Source organism: Glarea lozoyensis (assembly GCF_000409485.1).
Source record: "Glarea lozoyensis ATCC 20868 chromosome Unknown GLAREA12, whole genome shotgun sequence".
In the NCBI taxonomy this organism is placed as follows: domain Eukaryota; kingdom Fungi; phylum Ascomycota; class Leotiomycetes; order Helotiales; family Helotiaceae; genus Glarea; species Glarea lozoyensis.
Window position 1 is genome coordinate 803,139 of NW_007360986.1, and position 21,527 is coordinate 824,665.

The following is a 21,527-nucleotide window of genomic DNA, read 5'->3' on the forward strand; positions in this document are numbered from 1 at the left end:
GGGATCCTCAACGGTCGGCAATAGATTCGTTGTTTTCCTGTTCAAAGTAGTCACACCCCCAAGACTATTGCCCGAAAGTCTCGCGATTCAAGGTACTTCATCGAAATGAGTCTTGATTTCAGGTCGCCTTAAGTAGGACACTAAATGCCACGCCGCGCCCCTTCCAAGCACCAGTCCAACCATATTCAAGTTGCCAGTAAGAAAAGCGTAACTCGGATATGAAAGTCTGGATGGTCTTCGGCAATGCCGCCCGGGATGGATAAGATGTCATGGAGTGGTCCGCTTTACGGTACTTGTTGATCGAAGCTATGCAGGAACTCTGAAATATCGGAGGATGTCTGCTCAAAGGTGCCCCTTTATTGGCGAGTGGGTCTGAGGCAGCCACTTAAGAGTAAACAAAGCTCTGTTCTCAGAATCAGGAGCAGTGACTCCCCGTACTCTGCCCCGATTACGTATCACCAGGGATACAAAGTGACTTCCTGAACAGGGCCAGCAACACGGTGACGATGCGGCGTACAGCAGCCTTTACCCAGGCCATTGCTCTTACATTTTGTCGTTGGACACTTCAGTCCCCGTCCTGGGCTAAGATGCGTACGCCGTCGTAAGATGATCCACAACCGGATGTTTTCGAACAATTCGGTAACTCGCTCTGGCGTTATGCCCAGCAGATGTAGATGAAGGAAGTGAAGCAACTCGATCGCCCGACTAGATGAGTGAAGGAATGTCAGAATACGTGTAGATAGAAAGAGCTGTTTATATAAGGAAGAGAGCTACACACTTTCATCAGCATGTCATTAACTCGATACCTACAAAAAGCCAAGTCCTCATACATCCGCGATACCTTCGACAAAGTCAAACCAGACAAGCGTGGACATATCGATCCTAGTCTAGAGCCACAAAATATTTCCAGCTTATTTCGAAGATTCAAGTATCGATAAACAGCGGTTGTTTCTCGACATTTCCATAAGTCTTTACCTAGTGCATTATCGATCAAATTCGTAGGTTTGAGGTTCGATTCTTGAGCCGGTGTAAACTGACTGGTTGTAGCAGTAAGAATGTCACAGACTTGGGGTCCATATCCTTCCATGGCTGGATGGTTCACATGTTGCTGTTGTTCCCGGGAAGTAGACGAGTCGGTTTGGGGAGCATGTTGCCCGGATTGTTCTCATGAGAAGTGTGATTATTGCGGGCCAGTTTATGGAGCAAGGGGGCAATACTCGAACAATGCATCAGATACGACTGAGTGGTACCACTGCTCCCAAGACTACTGCGGAAATGCAGTTGGAAATCCGAGGGAAGAAGGGAATTGCTGTACAGGTAGTGGCTATCAAAACAGTGGAACCTGCGAAGCGACCAAGCAGCACCACATCTAAGACAAGGGCTCTAACGTCGCTACCTCGAAAGGACCAATGGTATCAAGGTAATGCCTAGCTGATGTCTGGGTGACATTATTTTTCTTTCATTCGGGCTTTTTGGTATATTTTCTTAGGAAGGATCTTGTTTGTTGGTGGCTTCGGCGTTGGGGTTCTGAATAGGGCTATCGTACAACTTGGTTACTGAGTGGCTGGTGTGGCTAACACAACTACTACTTTTACCTGGCTCAGGTGCTGGTAGTGGGCTGTGAGAGTCTGTCGACAGAAGTTGAGATTTTTTTCGGTATTTAGCGGATGAGATCTTCCCACATGTGTCTCCTTGGGTGGTTTGTTTTGGTCCATTTGACGTCTTCATGACAGTGGAGTTTTTCCTATATTCTTTATAGAAGTAGCATAGATGTCACAGCGTTTGATTAGATTTCGGAGGGTTGTTGGCGTTCATTTTGGTCTTTGGCTGGTTCAAAAATTCGAGACGTGTTTTGTCATTCAGAGTGGTCCAAATATGACAAAGATTTCCTACATCCAGTTTACTGCTTCCTCGTATATTTTTGTCGTGTATCCAATTTCCAAGCGTCCAATCCAATAACTACTCATAGATGTTATCCATCTTCCTCTGCGGGGCGCTGTGTTTGTATTTTGAGGTGGCAAGGCCGTCCTGGTTTATTTCAATTGTTTTCGTTCTAGAGTTTGGTATGTCGGTTTGCTGGAAGACCGTAATAAAATGGCTCGCCACGCCAATGCTAAACCTCTTTCGCTCCCGCACTCATGCCTTTCCTCCCATGTGTACTCCCATATATGCCAGCGGTCTTAGTCGATAGTCATCTCGATACGAGGCTGAGAGTGCTCTGAGGCAGTCGTCGAGCCATTTTGACAAGCCTGGCAGGCATAATTTTGTTATTCGAAGTCACCGGCGCATTCGACGCTGCCACAAATTTTTTGACTGCCGCAGTCATTCTCAGAGTATCAAGTATATAATTGATTCTTATCGTAGATGTTGTGGTGCGTACATATCGAGATGAGGATCAAATGGAGTCCAGCTGTGCCTCAAGCTGGAGGGCGTCGATGTTGAAGGAAGTCGCTCACACATTATTACGACGTTCAGCGAACGGCGCAAGACATGGCGAGTTGAGAGAGAGCCTACATCAGCATCTCACAACCAGGGATGTACAGGAGTCGGACTCGTATTTCGATATCGTGGGAAGTTCTTTCCACAACCGTGCGGCAATGGAATCCATCTGAATTTATTTTCCTATACCCCTGACCCCTGAGCAGTCTCCCATACGAGTAGCTTACGATTGTTGATGTGACCTGACCAAGTGTATTCGATCTTCCATCTGTGACAAGATTGCAGGTATCAAATATGATTGCGAATTTCTTGTTTAATGACACGGCATGGATATTTTTGGGGCTCGGAAAACAATTGTTTGCTACCTAGGCTACCGCATTACTTGGATTAGGTATCACTCGCCCAATTACCTTTGTGTGTCCAGGCAAGATGCAAGTCTCCGGGCAGTCGCCCATACCACGTTTGCTGCCAGAGCATGGAAGATTTCCAGGCATATTTAGCGGGGATCTTCGAGCAATTGGAATGTGTTTACCTCCTATACAACTTGAATATTTATAGGGCCCACCAAATACATAGTGATCACGAATGGTTATCCAACTCACACAATTTGATAGTACTAAACTGCCTTGCCACGAGTATTATTAACGAGCTGCTAGCCATATTGATGTCGCCCGCATGTGCTTTCCCCTCTCTTCCTCCAAATTATGTTTGAATCCACTGGAACGCCAGCCAATACGCCAATGCCCCCAACCATGCAACTCCAGCCTATACAAAATTGCCACATTGACGCTCTTTACAAAATCTAAGTCTAAATCATAACCCCCATCAAGTAGCATTAATCTACTTCATGAATGAACAGCTCGTCCAGACAGGTCCTGAAGCTTGATATAGTTATCTGAGGGATGTACGGACTGATTATCGTGGTGTACTCTAATGGGAGTATTACGGTCACGCAAATTCTTAGGTGATGAATGCCTTAGGTTCGCCTTCCTAGCTCCGTCCACCATATCAGACGCCCCTTCTTGCTCAACCAATCCATATTCTGCCCGTAGCCTTTTGACTGCAGGACCGAGCGCAAACTGGCTTTCGGTACTCTCATGGTTGGCACAAGGACTTGCTGTTGGCAGGAACCATTCCAAGATGCTATTTCCCATTACTGTATTTAAGTTGAGTATCGCACTTCCAAGGTCCCAGGGATTATCTCCAGGCTCTAGAGTGTGCACGATCGCAAATGTCCGACTTGCTTGCAAATCTCTCGCAGACTCTCCATGTGGAAATGGCTGTGTTCTTGATAGTTCGGGTTGCCTTGTCCCGCCTTCCATCGTTTGATGGCCATATGGGTTGGTGGAATCAGTAACAGGACGGGGAGAAGACACATGTCCCTCAGAGTTAGCTACTACCGGGTAACGTGTCTGCTGCTCCGAGTCGTCAATTGGGGATGTAGTAGGAACCTTAGCTTGTGTCACGTGGTTTTGCTGGGCAGTTGCTGGGTTGGACTGATCGTGTTGTGCGGAGTTGTTATCTCTAGCTTCTCCTGCTGCGAATGTTCCTGGTCCTGGCGTCGAGGAGAACAGACTCGCATCAAGAGGATATGTGATCTCCCGATACGGCGCTTTGTAGCTTCGTGCGGCGCCCGTTCCAGGAGTCTGCGATGAATGCGGCTTTCGGATAGCCAGAATATGCACTTTACTCTTCGCACGAAGCCTCTCCACGGTCGTGAGGTTTTTGATAGCCAGATCCACCGAGGTCCCGCACATACTTGCCGTGAAAAGAAAGAAAAAACTAGCTCTAGAAAGACGAGTATTAGACAGCGAGATGGCAGAGTGAAGTGCTGACTTACAGAGCTAGAATAGCGATAAACTGGCGATTCAGACTGTCACTCTGGTACAAATAATCAGGCAAAGACGCAATATCCAGATAGTGGTGACTTACCGGAGAGCTAATTTGCCGCCGAATGTAGATTGCCATTACTATTAGCAAATGCAAACAATACAACGCTGTCCAAAAAGTGTATTGTATGAAGTATTTGAAGTTGTTCTCGCCGATGGGACCTCCAACCCACGGGCAGAAATGATCCATTTTGGCGATACAGCGACCTGATGTACTATCATGATGGGTTCGATCGAGCTTCCACGTCGCACAATGCGAGCACCAAATCGGTCTTCCATCAGCTTCTGTGACGAAACAATTTTTGGTGTAAAATAGCTCCAATCCTGCAGAATCTGGATCATTCCGGCCTTTCTCTGTATCATATTCCCCAGAGCTCAGCGCATCCTCCTCGGAGCGAAGTTTCCTTTTCGTCCTTTGAGCCTGAATTGCGGCAGAGCCAAGTGGAATGTATGGCGGGTGGAAGGTGGTAACATATAGAAGTCGAGTCAAGGAAATGATCATGAGTGTGAAAGTGAAGAAATATATGCAAAGAATCGGAATTGCAGCCGTTCGATCACCTCGATTGAGAAGATAACTAACTATAATGGCGAATTTAATTAGTCAAAGCAACTAAAGGGAAGTATAGCACATACTACACAACTGCGACACCAAAACGTACGTGGCGTATCCCTTTACGCCTAGCAAAACGATTGGAACGACACGCGCTGTCCAAAGGTTGACCGAGCGATTGCGATCCTCGAGGCTTCGCATGGTCGCAAGTCATAGGAGTGTGTTACCGTAGTTGCCTACAGCTGCGAAGAACAGAAGAAATAAAGATAATCATTATTAGAAACGAAGAAATGCCTAGCACGTAACATGTCTGACGCGATTGAATTGATGTTCTCAGTTGAGGTTGAAGCCGACAATAATCATAAGCTTGGCGCGGCTAATAATAGGAACTCCATTTCGCGCGACGTCAGTGCACCATACAATAAGACAATCTCTTGAGATTTCCAACTCAACCAACTTCATATTTTTATGTGTCTTCAATGGCTCTACGATACAGCACGGCCAGGAGTCTGTAGATATTACTGCCCTGAGCCGTGGACAATCGCTGCGAATGTCTCTGTGCCGATATCATCAAACTCTGAGCAAGACCGACCTCCCTTCCAAGACGTAGCTTCTGGAGTAGGCTTGTTGAAATTGAGATTGAAGGTGTTTGTGTTTCAGTCTTAAGATATATAAGACAGGCTGGCCTTATGATCACCATATCGATCCTCGTAACCTTATTGCGGACCATATCATGTCGAGCTGCAGACATGGAGCCGACACCACCTTCGAGCCGCACAAGCAGAGCAACAGGTGCACCAATTCATCATATCGGTGAGATCCCTCAATATAATTAAGGGAACATTGTAGCTGGGCGGTTGGAGTCGATCTCCACCCCTCATTCTTACCAAGTGGCGTTTCCTAGCCTAAACCTGTGAGGCTCCGACCCTTCGTGAAGCATAAAGAGCTCGTCTGTTCCACTAGGTTCTCTGTCTGCTCTCTACACTTACTCTGGCTTCCATAATCTCAGCACTATTTCCTATACGAGAAGTCAACTTTGAGCACAAATGACACATTATTGGACAATCTTCCTTGATTTCGAACCCTCGTTTGTTGCCGTCAGTGTTCCGCGGTTGCTTCGAGACAATACCAGCAACAATCTCGACTGTATGACAAGTCTAATATTCCAAGATAGTCCTATTTGCTGGGCGTTGAAACTTCGAACTGAAAGGTCGAATTACAATGTATAGCTGCACGAAAGCTTGCATAGTAACAATGTAAGGGCGATTCCTGGAAGTGTTTAATACTCATTTACTAAGTTTGTGATAGGAGCTTTTCATGGAGATACTTTCGTATACTCAAGCCTACCAAGTTAAATAGACATCATGTCTCTTCTATCGGAAATATTGCGGCCCACACCACCCGGTGCCAGAGAAGATGCCAACTCTTTGAGGAATCAGCGTTCAAACCCTAGATCCAGTGTCTAAGTCTTGCTGCGATCCCGTTCAACGGCATTTACAGCTTCAATGACTAAACACTAATGCTTCGGGAACTTGGGAAGCTTATTTATTGGCTGGCTGGCGGACAGGTCATCCTCATCTATGGATGTGTACTCCACGAACGAGGTATGCATATGGCACGTGACCATATTCGTTCTTGGACATACCTCTAGGTGAGGCTAGTAAGTGTACAGCCTACTACTCTTGTTAGCCTCTGGGCTCTCTTTGTAGGAAATCTTCTTGGCTGACTTTCAACAATAAATCAACCCCTCGTGTGTAACTGAGAGCTCATCTTTCCAACCAGACGGAACACACTTTCACTGCTACATCACTGCAACATAAATGCTGCGGCAAACAACATGGCTTAGACATCAGACATGTCTTCGGAAGGAACATCATGGAGTACTCACCGGCGCCCGTTTTGAAGGCGCTTTAGTCACTGGTACTGTTCCGCCCTATTTGTGGGCGGAAACTCTCACCGAGCTAGCTTGTACTGTTACACGAGCCCAAGTCACGTTTTTGCACACGAGTAAGTAGCAAAACCTCATTCAGCCTTCCTCTTAAATGAATCTTAAGTCGCCCTTTGTTCAAACGTTGGCGCCCTTTCTCCGCGTATTTTACTTCGGTCCTTTGGGCAAACCGACGTTTATTCGGCGAGGATCAATGACTCCCCTCCTCCTATCATTCAAGCTCCGCAGTCAGATATCTGGGCGCCAGTTTCACACCGCCAGGGCTCTGTGGTGGAGTTTAAGGGCTCTTACGCAATGCCGGTGACTTGAAGACGATGAGTGCTCATCTACATTCTTGGCTCGCTGGGTTTGAGCCTGTTCTATTGTTTTGCTGTGTTGCCGCAGGCGCCCTTCTTATACGGAAGAACTCGGTCCTCAAATTTGTACAATTAAATCCATTGCGGCTATGCTGAATTTGATTTGAGCTCATTATATATATGTCTCCTTCCTTCCTTTGATTGCCGCCGCCATCTGATCACTTTGCATCATTTCCTCAAGCGTCTTATTCACATCTGCAATCAACTCCTTCATCATGCCACAGCCACGGCATTCGCATAGACATAAACGTGTGGTCACTTACTCGTGGTATTGGTTCTGTCGGTCATGCCGCTCTGGCATTGCTCACAGCACGCGCCAATATCAGTGTGCCAATCCTCTTTGTTTAGCCACTAGACCTCATGACGATGGAGGTGTCGATTGGGAAAGACATGAAGATCCCTGAAAGTCGAACACATTTCTCAGCGAAGGCGTATGTAAGTGGTATATCTTCTTCAACACAACTTGACTAACATAGGCAGGGTTCCGCTCGTTATTACATTTAGATCGCTTCGGGGGTTTCTGTTACTGGCAAGCATTTTAGCGGGCAGGTGGTGTTAATGGAATGATACAATCATACTAGAATCGGTCGCAGGGAATTAGATGGGAGTCTAGGTGCATGGATCAACTCGAGACTTTTGGCGCAGGGAGTCTTCTTGGTCGCGCGTGAGAGCGGCATTTCTGGTGGAATATAGATTTATCAATTTTGTCGTCAAGCATATTAATCATGTCAGCTCCGCTCTTAACTGTTCGAGCAGCTATTAGCAATCTCATATCTACTATTAAGGGCGGGTCTATGAATTTGATAATACTTCCGAAATAAGACATTGAGCTTGCTCAAACTTGTGTCTTTGTCTTCAAGTCCGGAAAAAACAGGTCATATTCGATTATCATGGTATTCAGTATTTTGAAATGATAAAATGAATATGTTTTACGTCGCATCAATGCGGTGGAAAAGCCAATTATCGAGTTTCTAGATATTATTGTATTACACTCCTTGAAATGTCCAACCAATTAACAGACGTAACTCTTCAGCTCAAGCTCAATGTGATTGGCTGAAGCACCTGAGTACTGTATTTCAATTGGGTGCTTTCCTCGCTTACAGTATTTCGGCCCATAGGTACGTGGAGAGGTATTCGATGGCACAGACCGACATCTAGGTGTTTTAATAAATGTTATAAATGTTTAGGGTTGCTATCGCTGGATATCAATGTGCGCTGTTGGCTTCTCTGTTCGAATAGCAGCTATTTGACTTCTACCTTTATATTGCTTTTGCGCTTATGTCACTGGACTACCTAAGCATTTCTACGAATGAAAATGGGAATTAGGCTCCAACTGCCATAAGCAAAGAGAATCCTTTCATGAATTAAAAGGCTGAGTCTTGGCGACGAGCCTTGTTGACTTTTGCGCCTCGGTTAATCAAAGTCACCACATTCATCAGAAGCACCAGGCGCCTTGTCAGTTCGCCTTCTCAACATTTTGAAGAGCCCGAAGAACGATTGGGCTCTTGCTTGCTGTGTCTACGGCTTAGACGGTGGCAAAATATGTCCTGCTCACTGCCTCGAATTCCTCCCACGATTTCTCGCCCATTATTGTTCGCACCAGGCTAATACAAGAAGCTGATTCCAAGTTGGCTTTCTTACCGCTGCGGTACACAGAAATTCATCGTTCTGTAATGGCAAATACACAAATCGGTATGCCACCCGGTGTCGTTTCCATTGCTTGAACTGCCAGCTCCATGACATGACTCATTCACATGCTAGCTGGCCTCTGGAAGACTCGAAAACAGCCTTGCAGAGTTTCCTAAGAGTCGAGAACTGATCCGATTTCTGCGACAAGCAAGGCTGGATCTCGAAGCTGATTCCGACTGAAGTACAGCAAGAGGCAAAATGGCTCATATTACTGATGTAGACGCGTTGTCTAGTAGCTACTCACACTCCCATCCCAGTCTTTTGCATGATCGTAACAGCAGGGTCCCGATCACGTTACTATCTAATTAAGTCACTTCTATAGACTTTGAGTGAATTGGAAATCAATTCTCCGACGAAATATATTTTCTGCTAGTCTTTTGGTGTCGTTAACGTTGAGTAGCGAGATAAAGAAACCTTGTGTATATGTATCCAATCTTTTTGATCCACATATCACGGGAGTTCATCGGGCCGCACATCCCGAGAGCAGCTTCGGATAAATGTCATTCCGGCTGACCACCCACGACGACATCACAGATGCGTCACTAAGTGTCGATTTAACATCAGCATCATTATTCTTTTATGAGACATTGAAAAACTTTCTGGAACCCGTCTTGTTATATACGGTGATACATGGTCATTCATTATTCTGTGCTTCGTGGTACATACGTATCAATCAAAATTGCATGCTATCCTGCGGCCCCCGAGTGCCTGTCATTCGATCATGCAAAACGTTTACCGTGGAAAGGCATTGGAGACTGAATGATAGTCACCTTTTGTACACCATATTACTATGTCCTCGAACCACATCAATTTGAGGGGCGCACGTGGCAACTTCCCATGAAAACGAGACACGGGTTTGGTGCCAGCACTACTCTGAACGCCCGTATGCCGAACCTTTATCAGTTAAGAGGGTCAGCGAGCACTAGAAAGACAAGATAGTACTAATATGGGGAGACGAAAGAACTGCATGATCTTTGTTTTACATGTAGTTGTCAGATGATTCAGTTGAGAGGCGTGCCTTCAATGCGAACCACAATTTTCGTACACTGTGCCAGCCACAGCTTCAGCTGCTTAGCCCCTTGTCAATATCTGAAGCTCTTTGGCTTTCTACAAATCTTCCTTGTGTAAGATAGAACGGGCACTCAATGACTGGGCTTCATTGAGTGCTGGGCTCATACCATGGGTCAGTTTCCCTCTTATTTCCGACCTTAACCTTCAATTGCTGGCTTGATGTTGGATTCCCGATAGGTGGAACCGTCTGTTGAATTTCTCGCCCCAGCGTAAGCCTGGCTCTCTCAAACAGATGTTTTCTAACACGATATTATGGAGATCTGCAACCAATTATTCTCGCGAATGGGCGTGAAGCAGAAATAGCGGTCCTGGAGGAGATCGCAGGCTTTGAATTTTTGATAGAGACCAGATGATATCTCTTGACGAAGCCTCGAGTTCCCCGAGAAGGCTTAGGAATTGGCAGAAATGCCCTCAAAGAAAGAATAACAGCAGGCAAGCCAATGGCTCAATATGTGGCCTCTTGGTGGAGGTTGTAAGCGGCAGAGCCTCAAAAAACGCACTTCTTGATAGTCGCTTTTCGGTCTAATCGATCGGAAACTCTACCTATCGGGCGACCGATGCAACCACTATACCCAGAACTCACCAGGCTGGCCTTTGCCTTTTTTTGCTCTCTGAAGAGGCTCAAAGTCCGCTCTACTATAAAAGGTCAGATCAGCAAGCTTCACTGATGCTCTTCTGGCCATACTTACTTGCAATGCAATAGTCATCATGAAAGATTGTTCATTCGATCCCAAAAGGCCGGACTCTTCGCTCGTAGTAGATGCCGAGATTTTCAGAATAATCAGTAAAGACATGAAGGGAACTTTGCTTTGCAGTCTGATATTGTGTTTCAGGATCTAGCTGTCGAGCCGCAACCATCAGAGCATCATCCCGTCTCTTGATAGTTCATCAAGTCGAAATGGGACTCTTGACTTTTACTTAATCGATCGGCCCTGCACACAACGTACCTATGGCAGCACTGACGAGTTCATTCTTCAACCGGCTGGTCTTTATGAAGCGCTGGTAGGTCGCTATCTTGCGACTAGAGGCTGTGGTTTCGTTGCATTGTTTCGTTGAATGATAGGTGAGAAAGAACGGTTGAGGATCAGGGGACACTTCTGAATATAGGCAACTGCTAACCTCTATTACAGACTCTGAGAACATTTTGAGATTGTGGTACAACTGGTCTCCATCTCCTTTCCTACAACATGCGCTACTCTCACGTCAGCTCCTTCACTTTTCAGTTTCCCCATCGAGGCTGGCGGGGAAACCATAAACGCTGCTTGAGTGGAAGTCATTCAGCATTTCCAGGCGGAACGGATCCACATCTGGTTCGTGGAATTCGTTCAAATAAGCTGACACTACGGTTTGTATATTCGCATTCCTTCAAGTTTTTCCTTACGTTTGTGGAGAGGATAGTCCCATTTGTTTACCAAATTGCATGTATGAGGCTGGCAAGTATGCTACCAATTACACTACCAACATACATGGCGCAGCATATCTTGGTCTTGGGCGACACTGGGTGTCTGAATTGGGAAATTTCAGCCTCATTTTTCGGTCACCATCCAAGCGAGTTCCGGCTATGGATGGTTGCATACTACCTTACCTATTGTCTTCTCGCTTAATATACTCCCTAAAACATGCAATCTGATGAAGGATTAGGAGTTAAATTACCCCAGTTCACATTTACTGCCTTTGGGAATATTTCTAGTTGTACTGGGTGCGTAGGGGTTGGCGCCTGACGTGTTCTTTTTTGCGGGTCTCTACTCTCACCGAAAAGCACGAAACCGCGGACCCGAAGAAAAGCGACTGCAACCCATGCAATTGAGGGCATCAATGCTTTCCAATCTCCGTCTAATGACTTTTTACGCCTTGAAAGTAGTAGGAAGACAATTGCTGCTTCACCTCACCGGACTTGCTCTGCCACCGTTCAGCTCCACGAACGTCGCCCAGATGGATCAACGGAACTCAGTGACTGTCTTCGGATGCGGGCACTCAAATTTAATTTCCACAATGCCGTCACTTCGTCACCGTTACAACTTGCTTCGCTTTCGAATGATCCTTCTTGTTCGAGTCATCGCTGACGGATTCATAGCCAGTCGTTAGGTTTTCATTTTTGAAAGCCGTACCAAGCCACTATTAACATCTAATTAGCCCTTCTAGGAGGGCGTGGGCAATGGAGGGGGCAAACGAAGACGCCCTTGAAGCCCGTTAAACGATGGCAGACTGATTGGACTCACGGCGAGGAAACTATACATATAAAACGGGTGTCTCGCCGTTGGGAAGCTCAAAATCATCTCCCACCACTCCAACTTAACTATCTACTACTGCACATTCGCACTTCAACATCTCAGACGGCTTCTTTCAAGATGCCTTCATCCTCCAGCAGACCTAGCCAGCGTGGCAGTGGGCATCGAGGCCCAAAGGGAAGCAGCAGCGCTAGCAGACCAAAGGAAACAACATTTCGGGTTTGGTTCTGCCACAATTGTGGCTCCAACAATCCCAACAGCGAAGCAACAGAATTTTGTGCCGAGTGGAACTGCGGTCATCAGTACTGTGGATATTGCAGAGTAGAAGAGCACAAAATCCCATCGAACCGCTAAATAGCTGTGAGACTCTTCTTGTCTAACTGGTAGCATCGCTAATCTTTCAACCAGTTTTCGCTACCTCTCCTGGTCTATTTTGATCTTCCTGAACTTTATATACCCGCCGGCGCGTCAATTGGAGTTTTTAGAATAAACGCTTGGAGCAATCGACTGATAGCTTGATCTTGGGAGGTGGATTTCTGTTTTTGTCAGGAGCTTAAATGGTGCGGCGGCTTGCGTTTAGAGGACCGATGCATCTCAAGGAGTCAACAATGGGTTAGATACTTTGATTCAGAGTTGATGAATTTGTTATAGATTGGCGTTTCTTCTTGAATTTCGCTTTTCGGGTTTGTTACCGGTTCTTTTTGGGCGTGGTTTCCTGGGCTAGAATTTTCATTTGATGGCCGTTTCAATGCTATAGAGCATCTCACAATTCGGTTATCGGGAAACACTTGTACCAACACTCAATGAATTTTGCTCGAATTTTCTCGCATATTGCGTCTGCTGCATCTGCATCTGATCTTTGAATTTAGTTCGATAGGAACAACTGTCAAATCTTCAACTACTGTATGAGTCTCTGATTTTTTGTTTACTTAGCAGATAGATGTTGCCAGCTTGCGTTGTTGCGGATCACATTTCAGATGGCAGAGGGTGGTAATATACGATACAACGTTATCCTTCGGCGAGCAGCCGGAAAAGCCCGCCCGCATAGCACGATAAAGTTACTGTTAGCCACTCAGGTTGCCCAGGCACAGCAGCTTGCAAGATTGGCGAGCTGGAAGGGGTGAGACACAACTTGAACGCCTCGGTGATATATCACAACAAAGCAAGGAGAAGAGTAAAATACTAGGAACGCCATCACGTACGCCTCGGGCTGTGTGTAGTATCAGCAGAGATAGCATTCGGTTACTTAGTTGACGAAAGGCTTAGAACCAAGTTGTTATACTTGTAAAGACTCCTTGTTGCTGGCGCTGAAAAGGGCGGGATGGGCTGTAACGTGCCCTTTCCGTTTTGAGTCACCTCTGCTTTACGGAAATACTATCTCCATTGAGACAGTGGTTTTCATGTACACTGGTTATTATTCTCCACTTCATTTCATCTTTCAGTTTGTTCCTTCTGCTGCGCAACAGCCCAGGGTTGTGCGGCATGAGCAGCCTCACCTGGTTGGTTACAGTTGAGCCTCAACTAGAGCCGCACGAGCGCAAATACCACAGAAAACTCTTCAAGATACACTCGCATTGCACCTCGTTTCCCACGAGCCTGCAGTACTGCCAGGCAGCTATCCATCGGAATGATAGCATGTGCGCTGTCGCAGCTGATGTCAACAAGTCATCTCGACGAACTCCCTTTGCCTCGTTTGCCTTGAAAACTAGTTCGTGCTAGCGATAGGCAGCGAGATGTCGGGCGTCCAAAAACAGTGCTTGTCACGGAGCTGACCGATAGCCTCGGAGTGCTGCGATAGCATCAACTCAATGACCACTTCATGCAGTGGAAATATCTCAACATCTGGATCTTGAGATGAGGTAGTCTTGTCGGAAGGATTTCGATAGAAGAAGTGATGTTGGGGTAAGGTTACGATCTTCGGCTGTGGCTGCCGTTGGCCAAGTGCCGAACCGGTCTGCGACCACCATTTAAATCCTGGCTGCGGAGAATCGACCACTTCTGGTTATTTACGGCGAGTTGTGACAATATTGTGCTGCGTTGTAAACAATAACTTGTTTTATGCAGTTTGATAAGCTCAGCCACGGGCTCTTCCTGCCAAAAAGCTCGAAAATCCGGAGATCCGCATTGCTCTACAAGCCTTACGGATGCCTGCAGCCCCCAAGTGCTAAAACTTAAAGCAACTCAACCCGTTTTGGGCACTTTTATCTGATTGTTTGTGAAAACTGGTATCCTGGGAGCCAATTGTCGTCTTCCTTGCTCGGAAAACTCTTGACTGGGACTGGGAACTGGTTGCGCCACCCCGGAGTCTCTCTTCAGATCTCGCACTCTTCTTTCCACTGATAACATTTTATTGTGCCCGGGAATGGGATCCTTCTGGAAATCCCACAATGGAACGAAGATAAAGTTCGCACATACAAAGTGTTCCATGTGGCAGAGCGTCATTCAGCTCAGCCTTATTAGAAATCCTAGCAAGTTACAACCTCTTGGACCGCATTTAATACTACCACCTTTTCTTTACGATCGCTCATAGGCTTCTCGAAGTTCAGTGTGCTACGAGGATCTTGGCAGATTAGAGTGCTGGATCGAAACCGCTCATGTGATCTGGCCCCCCTCCTATTCCTTCAAATTAAGCGAGCCTTCTCTCACTACCCCGATGGTTTCTAGAACTTTGGCGGTGTTCCTACGCAGATCAATCCCTCAGCTCAACCGTTTCGTCTTTTGGGGTATCTTTAACCGTGGATAAAGCTTCTGCCTATGATCTGCCCATGATCCTTTTAATCTCCTAAATTGAATTGTCCTTATCGGGGAGTTTACGAGTAGTGAACTGCGAAATGATTTCAAACCTTCACTTTCTCCTCTCCTACTTTTACTGCCTGGTCATTGTGTTCCTTCAATAATTTTGCAGCCTTGACCCGAGTCTCTCGATTTGCCCAATGTTTAGCCAGTGAGGTACCCAGTTACCTACACAGGCGAGCCTTCCTAGTACGAGGATTTTGAAACCCGGCTTAGCCACGCCAAGATCTCACACGTTCGATAGAACAAAGAAATGGTTAGCATTTTCCACCCTAGCAGCTACGGCTGAAGTCCAAGACACATTAAGTACGTATTGACGAGGCATTAGAATGTGGCAAATTTGGTGTATTCTAATTGTCTAAGCAACCTAACACAAATGGTATCCGTGCTCTTCTAGTCTCGCGGTCCAGCGACCATGCCATTCTAACAGAGCGAAATATCATTTTGTGTACAAGTAGTCTTGAAGAGTGTGGTGGCAACAATTGCACTAGTCTGTGTACTTCCCAGCTTGATACGGAAATGGCCTGATTCTTGATTGAGGGGTGGGTTCGCTCCACTCGAGAACGAGGATGCTTTGTAGATCTTGTAACTGCCCAATGTTTTCTCAAATGCCATATTTGAGGTTTTGATGACGATCTTGGACGCTTTAGAGCCGACCTGTGGTGCTCGGTGCCATACGGTCGCTACAGGAACAGACGTTGCTGTTGTCAGAGAGCTCAAAATCTACCAAGTGTCAACGACTGTAATAATTCGACCTCGCTTAGTTTAACTTACGGCTACACGAACCATCCACGGGCCGGTTCCTGTCCCTGAATTCTGCTGCTGGAAACTCTGAGATGGAAGGATGAAGATGTTTGTGTTGATAGCTCCGCTATAAGTGCTTCCAGAGCTCGTTACGGTGAGGGATGTAACTCCCTGGCCGGTGATGATGTCGCTAAAGCTGTAATCTTTAATAACTCCGTAGCCAATACCTGATGCATCTGGAGGCTGGTTTGGTGAAAGAGAAGACCCAGGAAGTATTACTATTAAAGTGCACATTAGTTCTATCTCTGTTGGATTGCTCTAGATGCATACCTCCAGCTCCACTGGTTTTTTGTCCAGTATTGCCGCCTCCATTAGTCCCATAAACATAGGTTGCAGTGTTCGGAGGGGTAGATGCGCCATGAGCAGATATAATACCACTAAATTGTACAGCACCGGCTGAGGTGAGATCCAAATGACTCTCTCGCATAATCCAAGGTCGGACTTGGAAAGGATCGGAAAGTGTAACTGCAGCAGGCACTGTTGCCATCATCTTTGCAAAGATTGTGAAGCAAGTATCTTCAAATGACTGAGGTGTCAACATCGCTTTGATTGTAGCATTTCCGTCGGAACTGAATATTCTGAGATCCGAGTTCTCAGTAGAATTCAATCCAACAACAAGTGGCCCTCCTTTCAAGCCGGTGCCGCTAATGTATTCGTTGACACCTGTATTATCGAAGACATCCGGGCTGCTGTCAAAAGGCTTGCGGCCCGAAGTGCTAGTTTCATCGAGTCAGGTTACCTTCATGCCAGAATATTAGTACTTACTTGGGATCGATTCCTGTTGGACCACCAATATCAGGAAAATCACTTCCGTGAACACCCCCCAATGAATGTCCGCATGCGCTTTTATGACATTAGCTATACTCTTTACTCAGTACTCGAAGTTTACTTACATCGCTTGGATCATTTCAGACTGACTGAATCCTGCGCGATTGAAAGCAGCTAACGCAAACGCAAAGGTGTCCGCGGGGCCAGGAACACCAGCAGGTCCTGGCCCGGTAGCATCGACTCTACCAACACGTAGAGGCAGACGGCGGTGATCGTTGGCACAGGTAGCTAAGGAGTCCGCAAGTCCCTGAGAGAAAAGTAAGTCAGCAGATGTGCTTAGAACAGATTGTAGCCAATAGATTACTTACGACTCCAATAAGATCCGAGATTGACAAGAACACTGTATTGAATTGATCGAACTTGACCTGTTAGCAACTTCATTTCTCAATACGTCGTTGGTAACTGACTTGACCGATTGTAACATTCACAAAAACGCCAATGTTCTCGGGTCTATCGGATTCGAAGCCAATAGACGCATCGAGGCCACTGAAGGAAGTCAGTATGTTGTTAAGGAGAAGCATGTATACTGTCACCCACCCTAATCCTGGTCCAGCAATACCTTTTGTAATGCAATCATGGAAAACAGTTCGTACCCATTCCGCTGAAGTCTGCTGGCCCTCGTTTGGATCTGCCTGAGCATTCAGACTACATGGTAGAACGAGACTGTTGAGAGTAGCTGGCTGCAGCAGCTGCCTCTCAATTTCTTCGATTTTATCGAAAAGTGAAATGCCATTTGCGTCGATGACTGTCTTCGGATCCAGGGCATGCACAAGGGGGATCAACGAAAGAAGAAAAGATGGTTTTAGAAGAGACTGTAACATAATTCGCATCGTTTCTGAGCCCTCGACGAGGCACTGGTGTTAAAAGCCGGATGAGCGTTGGTATAGATTGAGAATTTGTCAAGCTATTTGGCCAGCTTTATAGTTCTTGCAACAGGGTACGCCTCTCTCAGGAAATAATACTACTTAAGTCCGCAACATAAAAGCAGGTGGGGTCTGCAGTTGCAAAGAGAGAGATCACACATGAGCACCTCCTATGGCTACACTCTCGACTGTAAAAGGACCAATCTAGACTCAGAAAAGCACCTACGCATCCTCTTTTGTCCAAACGAGGTGGCCAACGCCTCCTATGCATACGTTCCCGAGAAGGCCGCATGATTAGTTACATGCCCGGATGTAAGTGTAATGGTCAGAGTGATTGAAGTGAGTGATTTTTGTTGAGGCCAGCTTTGTGGTACCGAGACTCATCTTTGGCACCCATTTGCTAATTACGGCGTTTAAAGTCAGCACTCGTAAAAACATGTGCCATTGAGGACGATTTATTTGGGAGATCCATGCTTGTAATCCCCTCGGTTGCAGATTCCGCACCCTGTTGAGATAAATCTGGATGCTTATTTGAATGTCAGCGTGGAAGCCCGGCAAACATGTTGACTCGACAAGCAAGTCGGTGAAGCATCAATGGTCTAGTCACACGATAGCGTAAGACTTTGGCAAGAAACGCGCTATTCCATGTCAATCAGCGAGCGCGGTCTGAAAGCACTCATAACTGGGATCAGTACGTTACTTCGAGCTGTGTCAACTGCAGCCAGATTTGCGACAGAGGAAGTAGCTGGTGACAGCCCCCCTCGCCTGGGTTATATATCATCTCTAGTTTTCTACAATGGAAGTTCATCTCTACTTCATGCAACAACATGCACAACGGTACCATTAGTAACTTAGTATACACAGACAAACGCTATTCTAGTGACCTAGTCATATCAGCTAAGCGGTAAGGCTGTATGTCTCGCAATACAGGGACCGTAACAGGTAACTTTCGACAAAGACTACTGGTTTTCCTGAACGACGTTATCTTTTGTTGAGCTTTGTCTCCACCCAAGCGATTGGGTCGGCATGAACAGTATTTACCGCGGATACCACATTCCATTAACTCGTATTGCATGCATGTTACAGCAAGGCTACCACGGGAGACACAACGCCCACATGGTAGACTAACCTGAGTTGATTTAAGCTTGAAGTACCCGGCTGATCCCGTTGATGATCGGACTTAGTTTATATGTCGATCTACTCAGGACAGAACAAACTACACAATCAATCAGTACTGCTCTGGCGTATAGTAGGGTTAAACAATTGTACAATACTTGCCATTCTGACTTCAATCTACGTATTGAAGAAGTATCATTGTAAAAAAAAAAAAAAAAAAGGGACCGAAGGAGATTAAATATGCCTCTGCTTGGCCTGATCTCAGGCGTCTAAGATGCCCAGTAGCGGTACGTATGCAGCTTACTACCACAAGCTTTACCACATAATAATAAGCATCACATGGAGTACCGAGACCACGTAAGTTTCTGACTACCTCCGTCGCCGCAAAACGCCACGTGCATCTCGGCAACCCCCTTTCGGTCAGTCTCTGACAATTGCAGCTATGTGATTGGAAATCGTTCCCGAGTGAGATTTCGTGATGGAAGTAAACGAACAGGTAGTATGACCAATGAACAGAAACCCTTAACAAGATCACCAGTAGGGTACACCCATGAATCAGCGCTTCCAGGATCCAAAAACCGGGCAAATGTAACGACAACAGCATGTCATTCTCAGTATGGTAGCCGATTCGCCCTTAGCATCCTCAGAAAGCTTCACCGATCATGAACAGTCTTCTGCTTGAGAAATAGACCAAAGAGAGCAGACAAGAGCTGTGAGAGCGTGATCGGATGAATGTCCTAATAAGAACAATGCCCGAAGGGGTGAGCTGAGTCGAGAAAAACAGCATGGCGGGAAGCAGGTAAGCTAATTTCCTAGCATTCTGCGTCTAAACGTGTTTTGAGGTACAGCACAGTATCTACAAGTCTCGTCCTTTGGCGGATTACCGCATATCGACAGCCGGGAGAAAAAGAGAGGTTTTCTACAAACTGAATTCGCTGAAGTTGAATAACCAATGGATCAAAGGTTCTTGGGCCAATTTTTGTCCACTTGGAAAAATTAGGTTTAGACAACTAGCACCAGTTGCTAATAGCATTCCGTATGATTTGAACATTTTTTTAACACGAAATATAAAAGCACAGCGTACCAGAGGGTTTACGAGCTCGGGAAGTGTGCCAAAATGTCATAAACCGCTCAGAGAACTTAACAACTGAACATGCTAATGAAAAATTGAGATTTGACGTGCATTGTTGACAGTATAATTCGTTTGAGAAGATCAGATCCAATAATAGATACCAGGACGACGGACGTAGAGGAAACTTGTCACTAGAAGTAACCAGAGTCAGCAGGCTCTTGGTTCAATAAAATTTGAGTTAGGCTCTAACCTTACTTCAATTTCACTCAGCCCATTTGAGAAATCGAAACACTGCTTGGCCGTATAATATTGATCTTTGAGTCCATAGATGTTTTTGTTAGAATTCTTGACGCGACGCGACGTTGCAAGAATGCCAATCTCGAACCCTGCGCGTGCGTCTGATGACGTTGTGCCAACGGGTAGGTAAACCTCCAACCTTAAACGTACAAGTACTTGTACTGATACAATTCTTGCAATAATATTCGCAAAAGGAAATCACAACAATGGCGACAACTTCGCCGGACGCTATAAGCGCGTACATCTTGACCTACAACTGTGGCTTATCCGCCATCGATACCGACGCATTCGCATCCCAACTATTCGCTGGCCTAGCATCCTCAAAGCTGCCTGACCTCCTCGTCCTCTGTCTTCAAGAGATCGCACCTATCCCCTTCGCCCTCATTGGAGGAACATTCCTCGCACCATATTTCAACAAGTTCCACGAAGCAGTACACAAGGCAGCGCGAAAGCTCGCAAACGAGGACGACGATGAACCCATATATACCCCAATATCGGCGCGGAATCTGGGCATGGTTGGGATCATGATATTTGCGAGGAATCCTAAAGCGATACGTGATATAGAGACAGGAGGCGTTGGTGTGGGGTTGGCTGAAATGGGAAATAAAGGCGCGATGGGAGTACGATTTACGTATCAGGATGGAGGTCGCTCAACTCAATTGACGTTTGTTGCGGCCCATCTAGCGCCAATGGAAGATCAAGTAGAGCGGAGGAATGAGGATTTCAAGAATATCGCTCGTGGCCTGGTATTTACATCCTCTACAGCGGAGAGCAAGAAGAACGACACCTCTCTCTCGGACGAAGGCAGACCACTGCTGTCAATCTCCTCAAGAGATGCCTCCATCTACAAACCCACCTCCCACCTGTTCTTTGCGGGAGACTTGAATTATCGCACCTCTACACTGTCACCCGCATCGACAGATCACAAAGATCAGTTCCCCCAGCCTCGTCTTGACTCCTCCGCTCCAAACCACTACTCCAAACTCTTCGAGTCCGATCAACTAAACCAGGAGCGTCTAGCAGGAAGGACTTGTCAAGGGCTTACAGAAGCGAGTGTCACGTTTCCACCAACCTACAAGTACCAGCTCAAAGAACCATTTCTCAAATCCGACGAGGAACTTTCGGAATGGAAATGGGCAAGACATCGTTGGCCAAGCTGGACCGACCGTATTCTCTACCTCGACACACCATCATGGATATCCCGAGACAATCCGAATGCGAAAATTACTACACACAAATACACTGCTTTACCCTTACTTCCCACATCAGATCATCGGCCAGTGGCGCTTGATGTGTCGATACCTTTAATCTCCATCCCAACCCCGCGTGAAGATGATAGGGATGATCCTAGAGTACATCCACCATTCAATATCAACGTGAATTGGAAGGAGCAGAGGAGACGTGCTCGCATGCTGGAACTGATCGCAGGGTTTGTGATGTATTTCACCACAACGGCGGAGGGTGGTGGTCTGTTGGTTTTGATGACTGCGGGTGCGGTTAGTGGCTACTTCGCTATTCGATCGATTGTTGAGATGTAGGTACAGCTGAAATATTTTAGTTTGGGATTTGAACTTTATCTGCGTC

The 21,527-nt window shown here is 46.3% G+C and overlaps 4 protein-coding genes across 4 annotated transcripts; 2 read left to right on the forward strand and 2 right to left on the reverse strand.

Moving 5' to 3' along the window:
• Positions 1–1,224: 1,224 nt before the first annotated feature.
• GLAREA_10706 (uncharacterized protein) lies at positions 1,225–1,431 on the forward strand (the record flags this gene model as incomplete). The annotated part of the gene is made up of 1 exon (XM_008079807.1): positions 1,225–1,431. The coding sequence occupies one exon, from the start codon at positions 1,225–1,227 to the stop codon at positions 1,429–1,431; it is 207 nt and encodes a 68-aa protein (XP_008077998.1).
• Positions 1,432–3,284: 1,853 nt separating this feature from the next.
• On the reverse strand, positions 3,285–5,079 carry GLAREA_10707 (uncharacterized protein; the record flags this gene model as incomplete). Its single annotated transcript, XM_008079808.1, has 4 exons — positions 3,285–4,227; positions 4,280–4,320; positions 4,372–4,907; positions 4,962–5,079. The coding sequence occupies 4 exons, from the start codon at positions 5,077–5,079 to the stop codon at positions 3,285–3,287; spliced, it is 1,638 nt and encodes a 545-aa protein (XP_008077999.1).
• Positions 5,080–15,386: 10,307 nt separating this feature from the next.
• On the reverse strand, positions 15,387–17,425 carry GLAREA_10708 (Heme-dependent peroxidase; the record flags this gene model as incomplete). Its single annotated transcript, XM_008079809.1, has 8 exons — positions 15,387–15,686; positions 15,738–15,985; positions 16,038–16,483; positions 16,533–16,610; positions 16,661–16,842; positions 16,904–16,954; positions 17,003–17,081; positions 17,133–17,425. 8 exons carry the CDS (start codon positions 17,423–17,425, stop codon positions 15,387–15,389), a joined length of 1,677 nt encoding a protein of 558 aa, XP_008078000.1.
• A 2,724-nt stretch (positions 17,426–20,149) lies between these two features.
• GLAREA_10709 (DNase I-like protein) lies at positions 20,150–21,481 on the forward strand (the record flags this gene model as incomplete). Its single annotated transcript, XM_008079810.1, has 1 exon — positions 20,150–21,481. The coding sequence occupies one exon, from the start codon at positions 20,150–20,152 to the stop codon at positions 21,479–21,481; it is 1,332 nt and encodes a 443-aa protein (XP_008078001.1).
• Positions 21,482–21,527: the final 46 nt, after the last annotated feature.